At 45.4% G+C, this 19,325-nt stretch overlaps 2 protein-coding genes across 3 annotated transcripts in view; both read right to left on the minus strand.

Annotated features, from left to right (window-relative positions):
- Window positions 1-1,756: 1,756 nt before the first annotated feature.
- Window positions 1,757-10,767, minus strand: LOC113571959 (zinc finger protein 883). The gene is made up of 2 exons (XM_027001195.2): window positions 9,592-10,767; window positions 1,757-6,647 (listed from the first exon to the last, which is right to left on the minus strand). The coding sequence occupies exons 1-2, from the start codon at window positions 10,085-10,087 to the stop codon at window positions 5,233-5,235; spliced, it is 1,911 nt and encodes a 636-aa protein (XP_026856996.2). The 5' UTR covers window positions 10,088-10,767; the 3' UTR covers window positions 1,757-5,232.
- Window positions 10,768-13,710: 2,943 nt separating this feature from the next.
- megf8 (multiple EGF-like-domains 8) overlaps window positions 13,711-19,325 on the minus strand; it is a 31,106-nt gene continuing 25,491 nt past the window's right edge. For both annotated transcript variants that reach the window (XM_027001168.2, XM_035526558.1), the window contains exons 42-45: window positions 18,792-18,962; window positions 17,865-17,995; window positions 17,155-17,287; window positions 13,711-16,911 (exon numbers count right to left, since the gene is read on the minus strand). In XM_027001168.2, the coding sequence (XP_026856969.2) occupies window positions 15,430-16,911; window positions 17,155-17,287; window positions 17,865-17,995; window positions 18,792-18,962 (1,917 nt within the window). In that variant the 3' untranslated portion in view covers window positions 13,711-15,429. The remainder of the gene's footprint in view (window positions 16,912-17,154; window positions 17,288-17,864; window positions 17,996-18,791; window positions 18,963-19,325) is intronic.

A 19,325-nucleotide genomic window follows, 5' to 3' on the forward strand; every position in this document is an offset into this window, starting at 1 on the left:
GTGATAAGGTGAAAGGCATGTGTCCCCTTCCGCAGTTGGACTGTTTTAGTGTCCGACTAATTACAGTAGGACCCATCTGTAAAAAGAACAAAAAGTTCCTATATGACAACGTGGAACTAAGCCAGCTCCCAATAGAAAGCTTCAAAACTACGGCATACATGATTTCCAGACGTCAGACTCTTTCAGACATCACCTTTTGCCCAGCTTCACCGGTTCCAAGAAGAAGACTAAATTTTGCTTTTGATGAATTGGTGCATTTAGCATCCCAGCTGGCAGTAGGACAGTCTGACTAAAATGGGCCTTTAATGACTTCAGCTTCTCCTGCCTAGGGATATGCTTTCAGTGATCAGTACGTTTGTTCTGTAGTGATGTGTTTCAGTGGTCAGTGCCTTTGTTCAGTGGTGACATATATGCATCGATGTGGTCAATGTTCAGTAGTGTCATGCGTCTTAGTGATCAGTACTTTTTTCAGCAGTAACATGTATCTCAGTGGTCAGTGTCTTTGTTCAGTAGGACTGGCCTTACTAGCTAGGGCCTGACCTGCACATCTATCTCCCTTTCTCTATCCAGTCCTGTTGTTCTTCTGCCACTTTCACCTATGCTCTGATGCTCTTAGCTACCTGACCCCCCCACCCCACCTCACCCCACCCCACCACACCCCACCCACAGCATACCCCACAGCCACTCCTCCCACTTATCCCTCTTCCACCCCCACCACCCCCACCACCCCCAATGATAAATGAGCCTGTCTGTTTGGCTGCAGTTCATATTTACTGAGCAGGGTAGCACTCACTGTCAGTCTCCCTCTCCCTCGATATCTCAATCCCCCTACACTAAACAGACATTCAGAGCCAAAGGTTGGGCCAGGGGCCAGGCGAGGAAGACGAGGGAGAGGAGAAAGCATAACGTAGCATGGAGACCTCAGTCACAGAGCAGCAGCTACAGCAAGTTAGCGTCTGGTTAGCGTCTGGTTAGCGTCTGGTTAGCACCTCTCTGCCAGCAGTGTCCAACACTGACACACTGCCACTGCTGTAGATGAAAAGGGAGTTGACAGCAGTTAGCAACACACTGACGCTAATGGAATATAAGCTCCTCATTTTTTACTTTGACTGATCTGACCCTACTCGCGTACGCTAAGCAGTTTTGCCCCCGAAGCTCTTCTCAGTCCAAACGGACCGCAACTCCCATCCTCCTGCCTGTCTGTGGTTTCCGGCACTTTGGAAACCCCTCTGCTCCAAGAAAACACCACCACGAAGCCAAAATCATACGCGGCTAAAAATACAGTTTTATCGTTTTATCTGCGCCCACACGAACCCTCCCTCGCACGCATGGCGCAGGTTATTTTGTATTGGGGGGTGGGGGCAGAAAAGCGGTGAGATGACCCATGTTCTGACCTCTTCATGAATGAGAGAAGTGGATCTGGGCTTGGCTGAGCCCGAAGGGAGACGGCCAAAGACACCCTTGAGCCCTCCAAAGACCCCGAGAGCTGCCAGCTCTTCCCACACACTGACCCCCAGGGCCAGCGAGCAGCAAAATCACTCCAGCGTGATGACACTGTGACACCAGCCCACCGAAGCCAACAATGTGTTTCTCCTCCAAACTGACAAACGTATAGACAGTAAATATGGTCAAAATTGGACTGCTTGAATTACACCATGAAAAAACAAAGACAAAAAAAAATGTACAAGTGGACTTTTATTGGATCCAACATGAGTGTAATTTAATTTTTAGACAATATCTAAAGGCCTAAGGGTGACGGTTTAGAAAATGGTCTCCCCCTCCAGACAGATAGCTTAAAGGATTTTAGATGGTGAAATATCACTATTATAGGCCCTGGCCTTTTTTCTTTTTTTTCTTTTTTGGTGGGTGGGGGTGGGAGGTTTTTTTCTTGTTTTTTTTTTTTTCTCATAAAGGTGTGATTAAGATAGTATTCAAAAATTTGTCATGTACAACATGAAATCAATAAACCGCGTAAGCACTGTTGTAAGGAACCTTGCTGTCAGTGAGTCAAACTAAATATGCCAAACATCTGTTCAATTGATGAGATTCATCAATAATGTCATGTTTCCAGTGATCAGTAGTCTTTTTCTGCAAAGAAGAGTTTACAGACCAAAAAAAAAATGTTAAGTATGTTAACAGCAGCTATATTATCGCTGAATTAGACTGCACAGGAGGACCCCTCAGTTAGGGACCCCTCAGTTAGGGACCGTCACTTACGCACCAGAGCCATCTGTGTGTGTCCAAACCAGAATTCCCAAAGCACCTATTGATAGCTATCTGTTTCCCCCTGGTGCTTCAATCAGGAACTGCTCCAATATTAAAATATATTCATGGCAAACTACTGAAAAGATCAACAGAATTTGTTTGGCCAGTGCATCAGTAAGAAATATGCAAACAGCAAAATATCCATGAAATTGGCCCCCCTTTGCATGGAAAAAAACCTTTATTACATTGTGCAACGATTAAGTTAAGACATTGTCTATCTGTGATCCATCTCTACAGAAAATCACAGAAACAGGTCTTCAACAAGGTTTCTCAAATTTCAACTATTATTTTTCTCTTTGGTGCCAATCCAAATGATGTGCAATGTTTGAATTTCTAAGTCTCTACCTGTAATTATTATCTCTATGACAACGGCAAAAAAATTTAAATACTCCCCGCCTCCATTCATCTCCGTGCCCCTCCCCTAACAGACAAGCTGCTTGCTAAATGAAAAATGGACATGCTTTAAGAAGCATTGATTCCAGCTTTAAACAAAGGTGCACTCAATATTATTTAGCCCTAAATACATCTTTGTTATCCGTGTTGGTGCACTAGTTTCACTGCTGTCCTAGTAATCGCAGACATAAAAATAATAGGGCAATTCCCCCAGCATTGACTGAAGCAGACCTGATCTGGGCCTTTGACCAGCCAAGTGATCCATCTATCGGCTCTAAATGTCTGTTTAGATCTAATGCTTGTAACTACACCTACTAGATCTTTGTACGAGTGGTGTTACAAAACAGCCCACTATTAAAAATCTATAAGGCAAACATAGATTAAGATAAAATGGCCATTTCTTACTTTCATTATCGTTTTATTTTAAGGACAAACACACAGAATTATGAGCACAAAGCAGAATTTAAGACAGAATTAGCAGCAAAAACCTCAATTCAGCCACCACCTCACCATCAAAATGATCTTTTATGGATTTTTATTAAATTTAATTTGCCAATTGATACACGATATCAAAACAAAAAGTTGTTGTGTAAAATTGTATTAGGAATTTGTTGAAGCCCTCACCAGAAGGGTGTCTCAACAGAGCCAAGGCATTTAAGCAGCCGGTTTGAAGACGACTACTGAAGATATGAAAACCTGTGGTATACCGAGGTGCCAACCAGGATAGCGTGAGTACTGGCATGACTAACCACGCTTAGAAGCTTCATACAGAAAGGCCAGTAGGTAAGTCAGGAGTACACGAGGAGACAGTGGGATTTTAGAGCTATTATAAATCCTGCTAATCCAACTCCCTTCTCAAGGCACAATCCATAACTTCCTAAATACTGATTATGATATCCATGATCATAACGCTGAGGAACGCTAACTGAGCAAAGCTATGGATGGCCCTCATATCCATGGCCACCTCATAATATCCACACTGGACTGCTGTCAGTAAGTTTTCTCACAGACAAAATAAAAGAGCTTTCCATATCAACACTGGATGCAGTCGATACCTTTTTTTCAAAGATAACATAAAATTACTGTTCATATCCAAACTGGATACCCCAAAGCAGTACCACTCAATCCTAGACTAGTTCTTACTGATATGCATAAAACAAATTAGTCAGAAATAGTATATGTGAAGCTGTAATATTAAATTGCATCAATGTCCCAAAATAGCAGGAGCGGCAATTTCCACAATATCATGGAGCAATGGAAATGAGGAGAATTACTGGGTAAATATCAGATACTTAATTTAAAAGACTCCAGTTTCATAAGGAGAATGGAAAACTCTGATTGGACATAATTTGATGTTCTTAACTTGCCATCAAACACAGACTGTTCCAGAAGGAAAATAAGCAAAGCATTGCACACAGGAAAAGAGAAATATCCCCACATTCTCTCAGATGCACAGCCAAAGCAGGAGAGGAGCTGTCTCCAGAAAAAAAAAAAAAAAATCTTGCTTTATGCTAACCCAATCTGGCAATATATTTTCAGTTAAATTCATAAAATGAAATCCTAAAACACTATTTTGACAGTAAAGGAATGAATGCTTAATCAGTTTGTCTAATACAGAGTATCCTGCAATGTTAATCTGTATTGGTAGGCTAAGGGATTCAAAACTTATAAGAAACAAGCATTCCAATTGTATTTAGAAATTTAAAGTCCAAAGCTGTGAAAACTTTACTGAACACAAACATTTTTTTAAAAGACCATAATAAAAGATCTGCAGTTTCATTTAATGTTTCCTAAACACATCACATGTCATCTTTTTATCTTTATAAGACGCGTTATAAGCATCTTGAGCAGGTGCCTTCAGACACAAAGCATGCTAACACAGACACTTAAGATATTTGGTGAATGGGTTTTATGATTTCCAATATTTATCATGAGATTATTTGCATACATACAAAGAATTAAGGGAACTCTTCAGGGCCAGATTTCCCAAAAGGATCGCAAAGACGGCTGTTAAAAGAGCGAGTCTCAGACTGAACACACTCGCATTTAAGCTGATCTTAAAGATCAGCTTGTGATGCTTCTAGGGAAACAGGGCTTCTATTCAACATATTTCACATGTACAGTGTCTAACCGAACAGTAAGTGTAGTTTTGAGACCTATAGATGGTCATTTGATTATAAAATACACCAGGTGCAATTCATAACAGTGAGTCAAACCAAAGAGGAACTAGTCAATGCCAACGAGACCCCGATTAAAACAGTCCAGTTTGCAAGGTAGCAATAAGGGTATGCATAACCAATGCTTAGAATCTTTCAACAACTATGGTAAAGAACTTGTATTACTACTCACTAAAAGGTTCTGCCATTTCACAGAGGACAGTGTTTAATACTAAGGGAAGGTGTACAGTGCCTGTAATGGCTGTTCACAGAGGAGACAGTGGTAGGGGCCTTCTGAAGGCAGTTCCACACTGGTTAAACAGCTTAAAACATTCTGCATGCAATTCCTTAAGAGGGTTTCCTTTGTCTTTTTGAAACACCAGCATGTAACATTTAAGTCACTGAACCCTTCCCGAACTCAGTGGTGCTTGCTGATGTGCTGGGTGAGGTGATGCGTGCGTGTGAAGGTTCGGCAGCAGCGGGGGCAGCTGTACGGCCTCTCCCCCGTGTGCGTGCGGATGTGCGTCTTCAGGTGGTGGGGCAGGAGGAAGGCCTTGCCGCACTGCTGGCAGCGGTAAGGCCGGAGCCCCGTGTGGCTGCGCGCGTGCTTGTTGAGGTCTCCGGAGTTGTTATAGCGGCGGGGACAGTGCGGGCAGGCGTAGGGCTTCTCGCCCGTGTGTCTGCGGGCGTGCTTGGTCAGGTCGCCCGACTGGGCGAAGCTGGCCCCGCACTGGTCGCAACTGTAGGGCTTCTCGCCGGTGTGCGTGCGCTGGTGGTTGGTCAGGTGCTGCACGCGGCTGAAGCGCCTCCCGCAGGCCGAGCACAGGTAGGGCCGCTCTCCCGAGTGCACGCGGGCGTGCTTCTTCAGGACGTCCAGCCGCGCAAACGACTTGCCGCACTGGCCGCACTCGTGCACGCGCTCCGTGCTGTGCATGCGCTGGTGCGCCTTCATGTTGCCCAGCGTGGAGAAGGCCTTGCTGCAGTGTGGACAGGAGAAGGGTTTCTCGCCCGAGTGCACGCGCTGGTGCAGGCGCAAGGTTGCCCGGTGGCTAAAGCGCATGCCGCAGTCGGGGCAGGGGAAGGGCCGCTCGCCTGTGTGCGTGCGCAGGTGCGTGCTCAGGTGGTTCATGCGGGCGAAGCGCTTGCCGCATTCGGGGCACTCGTAGGGCCGCACGCCCGTATGCACCACCGCGTGCTTGCGCAAGCTGCCTGGCTCGCTGAAGCGCCGGCCGCACACGCCACAGGCGTGCGGCTTCTCGCCCGTGTGCGTGCGTGTGTGGATGGTCAGGCACTGTAACGTGGGGCAGTTCTTACCGCACTGCCCACACAGGAAGCCGCGGTCGGTGCAGAGGGGGCGGCCCGAGGTGGCGGCGGGTTTGCTCTCCTCCTCTGCCTCCTCCTCGTCCCCCCCGCAGCGGTGAGGGCCGAGGCCCCACATGCCGGTGAAGCTCTTCCCGCAGGAGGCGCAGCTGAGCTGGCCGTCGGTGCAGACAGTGGCCAGGCCGTGGCAGCGGCGGCAGTGGTTCTGCAGGTTGCCCATGTAGTCAAAGCTGCGGTCACACTGGGGGCAGGTGTAGCGCTTGCGGGCGGGGGCGGGTGGGGGAAGGTGCGCCCGCCGCACGTGCGCCTTCAGCTGCCCCTGTGTGAAGACGTGGTGAGGGCAGGACGAGCAGCTCAGCATCCTGGAGGAGATTTTGGGACACTGGGGAGGTTTGTGGCTCCTGAGCCAGGCAAGATAGTTGCTCCGGTGGGTCCATTTCAGGTGTTTCTCCAGGTAGGACGAGTCAGTAAAGGACACAGAGCAGTAAGGACAGGAGACAACAGATGCAGGAGCTGAGGAGGAGGAAGAAAGCAAGAGGAGGAAAAAGTCACAAATCAACATGCATCATGCATCTTTCATTAATGATTATTTCTTAGTCTTTAGATGCATTTCTAAACATTTATGCCACTTTAACATTTAATACCCCTGCCCCATGTTTCAAGCCTAGGCCTGTTTCACTGTATTGCTATCATGTGTTTCGCACCATGGTACAGCGTGACTGTGATCACGCCAAGGTAACATCTACCTGACACATGTAGCTGGGACCCCTAATGTCTCAGTCAACCACCCTGCTATCCTTCTCCACTCTGCTCTGTCTACATCAGCTGTATCGCTACACTGCGTAAACTGTGGTAGACTGACTCTTAGAGGTCTACGAAAAACTGATCTGAAGACACTCCAAGTTGCGAAAAAAACATGGAGAATTTGAAGATCAATAGCCTACTGAATCGTGTTTGCAAAATTTCCATCACTGCAGAAGCTAAAAAGCTACATAAGAGAGGACTAAAAGTTTAAAAAATAAGCTATCCTAACTCATAAGTCTGAGCAAAGATTCAAAGCTAGCCTAATAGAGAGATTTCAGCACACAAGAGCAAGCCATCCAGCAAGGCTCTCGCTGGGCACTGGGGAAAGACTAGAAATGTGCCCTCATTTAGTGAAGCGCACGGAGCCCCTCTGGAGAGTTTGTTCCCAGCAAAGAGCAACACAGCGGACGCTCCCGATCAAGCAGACGTTATCAATCAAACATGAACAATCTGAACTGGGAGCAGAGATGCGTCTCTTTGTAGATCAGACTGAATATCGCCAAAGGCTGAGTTCACATTACAGGAATTAATGCTCCAATCCAATTAATGCAGAATAAAGGCTGCAGATTATCAGATGTAGAGAAAAATATCCATTTTAAAGCACTCAAAAGCAATGGTAGCCAATGACAGGCTACATATATAAACAAAATACTTTTATTAACTATTATACTTTTATTTATTATAAAATAATTTTATTTCTATTACATTATTTCTTTTTGAATGACTATAAAATTACTATTACAATACAACTAAAAGTGTTAATATATCACTAATTTAAAACAATACTACAAATCTGAAATATAGGCTAATATAGCCAATACAAATAGGTCATCCTAATCTGGATTTAAACACCCGTGGAGGTAACATTCCTAACATTTCTTACACCACCATTCCAGGGTTATGATGTTTAAGAAAACTCTCACCAGGTGAGTTCCAAGTAGTCCTGGAAATTAACAGCATGTCTACCTCATCTTAGTGGAATCAGCTATAACACTCTATCCCAAATATTTTGGAAGGATGGGATAGAATGTTTCAAAACCTCGACACATATGCCTGTCCATGCAGATCTTTAAATGTCATGAGCAATGCCTTGAAGTCAGTGCAGAATTTAACAACCAGCGTGAATGTAAAATTGCCCCATCTTTCTTCTACTAGAAAGGATGCTTTGTTTCCGCATTCAGAATTAGCTGAAGGGCAGAGAAACAGCTGGGAAAACAACCAGAAACACGTTGAGGCAGCCTAATTTAGAAACACGCAGCGGCAGCCTAATCCAGAAACACGTTTCATTTTCGTCTGTTACCTAAATGCTAACAATATTCTATTTCAGAGATGTTACTTATACAGGACTTAAAGGATAGACAAGCATAAAATGTCCATGTTTTGTTGCTTCAAATACCACCTTGAAATATTTTGCACAAGTTGCTCCTACTTAAAAAAATGAAGGTGTTTTTCATCCATATTCTTACAGAGGAGCAGAACACTCGAAATAGGGCAGAGAATGAGCGTCTGGGGGAGAGCAGCGGGGCAGAGGGGCAGCTGCTGCTTTTAGACGACAGGCCCATTACTGGCAAAGTATACAGACGTGGGAACAGCAGGCAGTGGAAGAGGACCGACAGTGGGAACAAAAAACAAAAATGAAATAAGAATTTCGGTCCAACAGTCCTCACTGTCTGCTGATCATAAATGCATCTGATATAGGACAATATAGAAAAGTGGCCCAAATGCAATTTTAAAAGATCTAGTTTTTGTTGACGCGGCTTTTGCATTGTTTTTTTGTTTTTTCTGCAAGTTCATAACACGATCAATAAAGTACCAAAACAGACCTCAAAGTTCACATTAGCAATTCCCGTGGAAGGTTTTCTCACATTAACTCTCAAAATCATGTGGTCTTACATCACAGTGCTGTGGGGAAAAGTAAAATGAGATTAGCATTTATCTAATACAGGGAGGTTTTCAGTCCAGTCCTGAGGTACCCTCAGCCAGTCCACATTTTCCTGAACTGCCTAAAGTGTGTAATCAGCCCTCTGCAGGCCTTCATTACCTGGCAGAGGTGTGTTTGGAGCTGCTACAACATAGCAACTGCACCAAGAACTGCAAAACTAACCAATGCTTCCGGAAAGTGCCAGCAAAAATGGGTGAACCTTCCGAATAAAGCATGTTCAAAATAATTTATTCTACAAAATACTGGAGGTATATATATTTAAATCAACAGTGAAATGATTTGTTAGAGAAGATATGGTAACCTTTGAGCTGGCTATCCTGAAGCATTCTGCTATATGTATGAACACGCAAACACTAACTGTACCTACAATGCACAAACAAGCATTTAGCTTCCATTTTGTGGATCTGCCATAATTCTTGAGCAGAGCACTGAACATTCCCACTAGTGTTTCTAGACATACAATAATATGTATGTAATACAGTAATAACACATGCTACCAACAGGAAAGGGTTCTGTTAGTGTAAAGGCTGACTGCATGTTCAGGCAGGGAGGACAGAGACCTGATATGTATTTTACATGTGAATGTATAAGTTATACAAGATGACAAGATATAAAAAAATGGAATGGATAATTTGGTCAAATGTGCTTTGCTTTACTTGAACCGTGGCAGTAGATTGTCACTGTAACAACAAAAAAAGCTGTCTGCCCTACCTGGTTCTTCATCTTGTCTGCGATCATGCTCCGGGACACCACCCCCTGCCTCGATCTTGAACGTTGTCCCATCCTCTTCCTTCTCTTTCTTTACACACAAATCTCCATTCGGCACATCATGAATGTCTGGCTCAGTTTTTAATTCAGCAGCCACATTTACTGGAACACAGTCTGGTTCTGTCTTTGGAAATCGTATTCTGCAATCAGGAGATTGAGATTGATGATTTCTGGTACCTCGTGGTATTTCCTTTTGGATTCCGTATGAATCAAACTGACCCGGTTCTTGTTTTATTTGGTTAATCTCTGAAGAGGTATCAATAACAAAGTCTTTAGATCCATTAGATGGATTCTGCAGTAGAGGTTCATCTGCCTCCAAATGAATCACATCCTCGTTTACAGAGAGTGGCTCTATTTTAATATGTGCGTCTTTGACACGTTTGCTCCTACTCCTCTTTCGGGACGGTCTTCCTCTCTTCGCCGAGTTGATTTTCATCATGATTGTCCAACACCAGCTCTTTAGCTAGCGGCTGGCATTTGCTGATTAGCTATTCTACATGTTTCAGAAGACAACATCGAGGAGTACTTTGTATGTAGCTACCTAGCTAGCTAGCACCGGTACTGTGTCCACTGCATCTACTGCAAGGAGGCTGTTCGTCAAAATTCACATCAGTCGACTTTAACAGCGCTGAATGCTGCAGTACATTGTACTATAAAAGGGATTTATGGAGACAGCTAATAAATTAGGCCTACTTTAGTATGGAAGTTCTTTAGTATGAAAATTACCTGTTCGCATTGTCGAACCGTCAACAACGTGATGACCTCTCTGCTTAACTAGTGCAGGATTCGCTTGTCCAGACCCATGGAGACGGATTGCGAACGCTAGCTGGCTAACCATCAAAACACAGAACAGGTCCAACACTGCACAACCACGTCTTACCGCTGCCATACATGGAGCTGCTGGCTTGTCTCATAGACAAAAACCACCACCAACAACAACATAAAAGGGTAGTGACATGAGCGTTTTTGTTCCGGAAAGATAATTATCAAAGCTGCCTTTACTAGCTAGGTAAATGTGTGGTGGTGGGTTTTGTTTTTTATTTTTTTGGTTGTTTTTTTGTATTAACAAAATGCAGAAACCAAAAGGACAAACACTACCAGAACTAGCTAGCGATTTAAGTTTCGTGAAGCCAGAAATTGATCAACATACGTCAGTACGGCCACCTTTGGTCGGAATTTCAAAATAAAAGTGATGGGAACCCTGCCGTAGGGTGCTGTTCAAAAACATATTATAAATTGCAAATCTTTTTTAAATGATGAATGTACACGGCGTATTTTTGAAGTTTTTCTTTAGGGCTGCTGAGAGTTTCACTTTCTTCACTTTTCATTATTATTTCAAATCGTATTAATAATCCACAATATATTTTCCTGACATCCCTTTTCATTTCAGGTCAATTATTTTCATACCTGCTATGAGCGAAAGTTACGATATGCTTCAATAGAAAAAAAGAGTATATTAAAACAATCCAGTGACTGCATACCTCCTAAAAACACAGACTTAGCTCGGCAGGTCCTAATTATGCTAATCACTATGCCAGTGATCCAGTCCAGTACCCCGGGACATCCATCCAATTCACGTTTTCGTTGTGTTCCATTTCCTAACATGCCTGATCCACGATTTAATTACCTGGCTATGGCATTGGAGGAAAATAATATGGACTAGACCTCCATCCCCTGAGGTAGTATGCTGATTATTATTTACATGTCTCACAACATAAAAAAGGGGGTCTGTACACTCCGGTGTACAGCATGATTTCTCGCCTACTGGCAGTTATTACAGGTGGGACAGTGGCAGTAGGACCTTGCTAACTACCACTAAGCATCATTTTCAACGTGATCAGTGACTTGGATAGTATATGGCCCTTTTCTGTAAACACCTATGACTTTTTGAAGTTTGGATAAGATCAAAGCTGAATGATGTAAAATGAAACATTTCAGCATTACTCTGAGAAAACTCACATTAAGATGTCACATTAAATGTATTGTAATTTAAAAATATTTTTAAATGATCAGGATTCGCGTTATCTTGGTTCAGTCAGTCAACACTAAGGAGTGCTGCAAGAGACTTGAGATCAAGGACACCACTGAAGAAGAGACTGGCACCCCGCTGTAAGGTCTTCCAATGATCTGACTTTATTTTCACACTTGCAAAGTTATATTGTGCTCAGCAAGCATTGTGGTCACAAAAGTAAAAAATAGCTGACCCCTCACACTCAAAGAGGATGCGCAGAGGTGTCAGGCTTAAAAACGATAGTTCAACTAAAGGTCATCTTAAAGGATGCAGTGATACCATACCGTTTATGATGGTCACAATAGTTCCCTGAACCAAAAAGCAGAAGCATACTTTCTACAAACTATGAATGTAGACAATAGAAGCATGGCTGCTCTATGAACTCGTATAGGGGAAGCCAACCTGCACACAGTTCTTAATGATTGTAAAGCATTTGCCTATTACACTAAGTTATTTATTTATTTCTGAAATAATACATTTATATCTAGGCTTGTAAATAATTTTGAATAGTCCTTGTCGTTTGTGTGCTACTGAAAAGCTAATTAAGTCTCTCAAATTTCAGAGACACTTATTTTATTCAAATATATTTAAATTCCCTAAAATTTATTTCAGCCTAGCTTCATTATTATCTATTTTTTCACTCCAGCCATTCGTATAAGGGGGAATGTAACTGCACAATCCAAACACATGCACTGACAAGTGAAACCAAACCCTTTCTACAAGTGTAAATTTATTGTAATGAGGAGACAAGGTGAGGTGCTATACTCAGTGTAAATAACTTACAAAGCATATAACACTGTTGTTTTAGTCATGCTGCATTCATCACATTTTCAGTCACATATTTTCATCGTCATGGACCATATCGAGCAGGTAACATCCAATAAATAAAAAAATGGACCTTAACCAACCTAACCTCTGCCAAAAAAATAAAATAACTCTAGGACAACCTGAACAATCAAAAGCTCACAATAAGCCAGGTTATTATAGCATGGGCGTAGCTCCGAGATGTCTGTGGCAGGTGCTTCCAGTGACCTATGTGGCAAAGTATTGGAAATGTTTTCTGCACAGAGCTGGAGCTGTATAGCCTCCCCCTCCCCTCTGCTTGTAAATGTGGTTTAATGCGAGGCTTTGCTGGGGATTCCAGGACCATGTCACAGGGGATAAGGCAGAGGCTCGAACTGAGGAGCACTGTCAGATGAGATGGGGATTTCCCCACAGGGATCTGCTCGCACCATGGCCTGCTACACCTCACTCACATTGACAGCAGACACTCGTCAAGCCTCTGATATGTTGTTGGGCCTGAATTTTGTTTTTTGCTTAATTTAGCACTGGGTATCACACACACACACACACACACACAGAGGTATGGAGAGTAATCAAAGACAAAAGCTCACCTCTATTCGTCAGTGCAGTTTTAAGTATTTGTATTTGAAAATTTTAGATCTTTTTCACTTAAATTTTCCCTACAGTATTAGAATATTAAAAAAGCAAAAAAAAAAAGCAAAAAAACCCCACATTTTTTGAATGATGAGATTTTAATTGTCATATTTGAATACACAGTAATTGCAGTTTTCACCCTAGAATTTTGGGTCTGATAGGGTCACATAACAGACAGCAGAGTTCCACTCTTTGAAGTGTTACATGTTGGCATAATTGTTCATCTTGCATCGGATGGTGGCTGGAACATTTAGAGACATGAGGTCTACGATATAACATATGTCTGAAACATATACACAGTCTCAAATGCCTTCAAAGCAAGCCTGTGGACTGTGTTAAGTGCTGAAGTGTTAATCCATAGTGTGCTAGGCTACAGAATGTGCATTTCTGTGGCGCTGCTGCTAGAGCCCCGGGGCGCACGGGCCGCATCTGGACACCCTGGCCAGGGTTAACCAGCACAGGGCACACCAATACTGCCTGTAGCTAAAAGAGTTCACTGACTTTTAACAATTTATTACCGTTTATGCACAAACATATTATATGTAGCTTCTTTATAAAGTGAAGTTTAAAAAACACTGCAAATGATCCAAGAAAATATAACACAGAATCTGAACTGATATAACAAGATTAATAGCCACTAGTAGTTGACGTTTAATAGGGACATATACACAGAGAAGGCATGAGCATGAACCATGTAACAGAAGAGTACATGTTGGTCTTTTAGCACGTTCTTCACAATTTCTGTTTCAAAGCGGTAGTTCCCAGAAAATAAGTCTGTCCAAAAAAGTCACTCAACAGAGCAGGCTCCTCCAGTTCCAGGGTCCTGGGCCATTTTTACCAGTAGCTTTGAAGGGATTCAAAGGCCAAGAGATTTTTGGCCTTAACTCCATGGTGATTTTAAAGCCAAGTAGAGGCATTTCCATTCCAAACTCATAATTCAAAATAACCACATAAAGATAAGACCCCTGACATTTAAAGCCGGGCTGCTTAAAAATGTAACGCAATCTCCATCTAAAAGAAAATCCTGACAGAAAATACTGATAAAGGCTTTTCACAATCTTTTTGAGTTTGATTTCCTTATTTAGTGAATATACTGTCTTTCTACTTTACAATTTTCATTTCATTGTTCTTGTGGATTCCAATCATTACAATACAGTTGTGCGGTTTTTTTTGTTTGGTTTTAATTTTCAGTACTGCTCAGAAACCCTTACTGTCTTACCCAATCATTGAACTGTTAGGAAAAATGACTTCTCAGGTTCTGTAAGCTAAAACATCCAAGTGCAACACACAAACAACCTCGACACAAGCTTACATTGTATGTTCACTGTAACTTATAATGATGGGGAATGTACTTTAACCAAAAATACATAATTGTGTCAAGCACTTCTTTAGTATTCAAAGCATAAAATGCAACATCAACTCCATTGGAAAAAAAAAATTTCTCATGTAGGAAAAAATACCACAGTTGACAAGAGAAAAAAACCTGGGCGTGTATTAGGCCACCACGGAGCTGTGCGTGAGCTCCAACACGCACTGCCAGGATAAATACGTATAAAAATACCAGCGGGCCTCTCCTTTCAACAGACCTACTGCTTCAACGCTGGGTTTCTGTGAGAAGCACTCTCCATTACTGTTATAATAGAATACCAATTTATGGACATATTCCAAATAACTCAGACACTTTTGCCCCTCGTAGCAAACGGTGGAGTTTTTCACATTCAGCTGAATGTGTTGCAACGCCTTCTTGTGAATGGCAGTTCAGATTGTCATTCGAAGTTCTAAAGCACGTTTTGGTTCTGGAACAGAGCTGCCAGTGTCACTGGGTAATATTCCACAGAGGGTGAGCCAACGTGTCCCTCTGGGTCAGACGGAGGGCCCTTCTCCTTCACGATGTCAGTAGTGTATAGGGGAGACAGCGGCAGGTAGCGGTGTAGAGCTCTGGGTTAGTGATGCCACTGTGGTCACATTAAGCTTTTCATGAACAATGATAAATAAGGAAATAAAAGACACTTAACAACACAATGTATGTACAAGTGTAATCACATCCACGTTCCGTATGTGGTCCACCGCTACAATAAATACATCCCTTATGAATCATACACACACACACACACACACACACACACACACACACACACACACACACACTTTCCTCCCCTCCCCCAACCTCCTCTCTTCCCCACACACTCATTGGTCTTTTGTTCTCCTCTCACTGAACATGAAGATAAGAGTTACGGCATTATCATATCCTCTCCGCCATCTTCTTGCACCACCCGTGCGTGCGTGCGTCCGTCCTTCCGCATCCCGCTGTGCTCTGCAGCCCCGTGTGGTCCTCACATGGCCATGGTGGTGAGGTGCTGGTGACCCAGGATCCCCTTTCGCCCGCCCACGGCGCCGGGGTGCGTGCCCGCCCCTCCGTGCCCGCAGTACTCCTGCAGGTTCTGGCGCAGGGTGACGAGGGCGGAGCCCAGGCAGGCACGGTTGGGTGCCAGGATGCCCCCGGGCAGCTGGATGAGGACGGTGGCCACGCCCGCCATGCCGTCGTCCGTGGGCTCCAGGGTGATGGGCCCCACCTTGAAGGACGAGTAGGAGAAGCCCAGGAGCTGGGACAGGAAGGGGTCGGAGCGGCAGAAGTGCTGGTGGCTGCCGTGGGAGGCCGGGTGGTGGTGGTGGTGGTGGTGGTGGTGTTGGGGTGGAGGGTTGGGAGCGGACGTGGCTGTGTAGTGATGGGCGTTCAGGTAGTGCAGAGGGAGGTGCTGCCCGGCATTTCCTCCACCCAGGGCCAGGTGGTGCTGTGGGTGTGGTGGGGCGGGGCCTGTGCTGGGGTCGTGCTTGTAGGAGAGGGCGCCAGGGCGCCCCCTCTGGCCAACCATCACGCCGCCCAGTTTGCCTGTCCGAACATGGGGCAGGGAGACGGCCCCTCCCCCGCCCGCCGACGGCAGGTACACCAGCTGCGTCTCCTCGGGTTCCAGGTAGACCGTGAGCTTGGCGAACGGGCGTGACGCCATCTTGGTCATTTCCTGGATGTGGCGGCGCTGCTCCCGGCGGAAGTCCAGGAACTGCTTGACCTTCCAGAGCAGCACGCACACGGACAGGAAGAGGAAGAAGCAGGAGAAGAAGACGGAGAAGAAGACGAAGAGGTCGATGTGCGCCTGGTCCTGACGCAGGAAGAGCAGGCCCTGCGACTCGCCGCCGTGGGCGTCGGTGCCCACGCCCCGCAGGGCTATGTAGAAGCGGCTGGACTTCAGTGAGTGCACTTCATGCGGGAAAGTGATGACGACGCGGTCGCGGACGCCGCGAACGATCAGCACCGTCTCGGGTTTCCACACGGTGATGTAGGTGATGAGGCCGTGGGCGCGCTCCTCCCGCACCTCCCGCTCTCCGCCCGTGGCTTTGCCGGGCAGGCCCAGCAGCGCCGAGACATTGGCACTCATCTTCAGCGGCGACAGGGCCAGGGGCACCTCCCTGTCCCCGCGGCCGACAGACGCCACCGTGGCGTTGTTGGCGATCTTGACCGTGTGCACGCCCGTCTGCCGGTTCACCTCCACAATGAAAGTGTCGTGGGAGTTGGACACGTACACTTCCACCTCGCCGAAGGTGACGTCGATGGTGACGCGGATGTCCACGTTGGTGAACTTGGGCTGCGCAGCGAAGAAGACCGTGCGGCCCAGCGGCAGATTCCTGATGTTTGGCTCGTGGAAGCAGTTGACTTGGGACGTGGGGTCGAAGCAGCACTCATTGTCCACGTTGAACTGCCGGTAGCACTGGCGCCCATTGATCGGATTACCGTTGAACGAGTCTTTGCACTTGGCACACTGTGTGAGACAACACCAAGCGAATGACCCAGGCAGTGATTTACAGCAAGCAATACATTGTTCCTGCACCGCTGTTTCAGAGTCAGGTGTAAATTTGGAGGGTTTTTGAGTAAACAAGTATTACACGTGGAGATGGACACAAGCCTGTCAGAAGTACACTACCCCTTCCTGTTCAGAATATAATGCAGCCACCTCATTACAATAAACCACCAACATGTGTAACAACCTAATAACTGATCGCACCTGTTGTCTGTAACACTCCTTGCGGTCGTTTTGCGAATTGTTCAGACATGACGACGTCTCTGTGTTGTTCTGACAGGGACAGCCAGTCCCATCATGCTCGCTACATGTGTCCGCATGGCCATTACATTGACACCTGTCAACAACAGTCACACTGCAACCAACCCACTTTCAACATGAATAAATCATTTAATGAATGAAGGAAATAAAATAGAGCATTTTGGTCTGGTGAAAGTTGTTTATTGCTTTTAAACCTCAAAGTAGTGACAGCTAAAACTCTACTTTAAAATACTGAACACACCTGGAAATATTAGTGGATTACTAAAATCTTTCAGCAGACCTTTAGGACTTACATCAGTTATACACAACAGTCCTTAAATGTGAATTTAGAGGATTTATTCATGCTAAGTAACTTGCAATTACAATTAATAATACAATTATTAATTTTCTCACAACAGACCTATAATTTGCAGTTACACAGATCATAACGAATAAAGCATAATGCAAACAAACCATTTAGAAGTGGGTTTCACCGAGCTAAAGAAAGGAACTTAAGTAAGGCCCAATAAGTGAACCTAGTTGCCATGACAACTCAGCTTAAATCCTGGGTGATATAAGATGTGTAAAATCGTGTAAGGTCTGCTTTCATCTCTGCTGTGAGACGCCCGTGTTAGGCTGTGTTGCATCTCGAGTGTGTCACTGAGGGGACTCACTTCTCACACTTGCCATGCAGGAGGAAGTAGCCACTCAGACAGCTCTCACACTTGTCTCCAACGCTGTTGTTCTGACAGCTCACACACACAGCATTGTCCTCAGAGGGACCCTCCGTCAACCACTGCACAATCTGGGGGGCAGAGAGAGTTAACCAGGGACACACACGCAGGCAGACAGAGAGAGAGTTAACCAGGGACACACACGCAGGCAGACAGAGAGAGAGAGTTAACCAGGGAAACACACGCAGGTACAGAGAGAGAGAGTTAACCAGGGACACACATGCAGGCAGACAGAGAGAGAGAGAGAGTTAACCAGGGACACACACGCAGGCAGAGAGAGAGAGTTAACCAGGGACACACACGCAGGCAGAGAGAGGGAGAGAGTTAACCAGGGACACACACGCAAACAGACAGAGAGAGAGTTAACCAGGGACACACATGCAGGCAGAGAGAGAGAGAGAGAGAGTTAACCAGGGACACACATGCAGGCAGAGAGAGAGAGAGTTAACCAGGGACACACACGCAGGCAGAGAGAGAGAGAGAGAGAGAGAGAGAGAGAGTTAACCAGGGACACACACGCAGGCAGAGAGAGAGAGTTAACCAGGGAAACACACGCAGGCAGAGACAGAGAGTGTTAACCAGGGAAACACACGCAGGCAGAGAGAGAGAGTGTTAACCAGGGAAACACACGCAGGCAGAGAGAGAGAGAGAGAGAGAGTTAACCAGGGAAACACACGCAGATATAGAGAGTTAACCAGGAATAGAGAGAGAGTTAGCCAGGGACACACGTGGATAGAGAGAGAAAGAGAGAGAGAGAGAACTAGCCAGGGTCACGCACACAGACCGACAGAGAGACAGTTAGCCAGGGACACACACGTGAACTGACATCCGCAATAAGAAGAGAGAGGGCGTGCGAGGGGGCCTTACACCATCGGGGTCTAGCGGGTAGTCTTTGGGGTGCTGCAATGCCAGCCGGTGCTCATCTCTGGACAGGCATATAGCGCTGTTCCCCTTACAGAACTCCCTGCAGGGCCGACACTGCCCCCCGCCCACAGCTGAGCCCACGTACAGCGGCTTACACTTCTCACAGTGCTGCCCCTGAGACACACACGCACGCACGCACGCACGCAGACGCACGGAGAGGGGGAGAGCAACGGGAGAAAAGAGGGATTAGTGACCGTGTGCTTCGCCGATAGCACAGAACCCCTCCATGTTTGGAGAAGATTGTTTTCATTTCACAGAGCCCCAGGACTTGTGTCTGTCAGAAAGATCTGCGTAAAAACAAGCGACTCCATTATTGCCTGCCTTCAGAAACAAGCAAGGGCTGATGCTCTGTCCGCACTTTAATGTCCGGCCTTTTACTGCAGCACAAAACCAAGCTGAAACCAAGCGGAACACCGTAGAGCACCGACGCTGCTCACGTGTGCCGTGAATTAGTACCGTCTCTGATACGGGGAAGCT

This window comes from Electrophorus electricus, chromosome 5, assembly GCF_013358815.1.
Source record: "Electrophorus electricus isolate fEleEle1 chromosome 5, fEleEle1.pri, whole genome shotgun sequence".
NCBI classification, from domain to species: domain Eukaryota; kingdom Metazoa; phylum Chordata; class Actinopteri; order Gymnotiformes; family Gymnotidae; genus Electrophorus; species Electrophorus electricus.

What these genes read in the sequence shown, in the direction of transcription:
- LOC113571959 (XM_027001195.2), bottom strand. Translation starts at nt 10,087, where the DNA reads ATGATGAAAATCAACTCGGCGAAGAGAGGAAGACCGTCCCGAAAGAGG. An exon ending in CAGACAAGATGAAGAACCAG is followed by an intron (nt 6,648 to 9,591) that starts GTAGGGCAGACA and finishes CCTCCTCCTCAG; the next exon opens with CTCCTGCATCTGTTGTCTCC.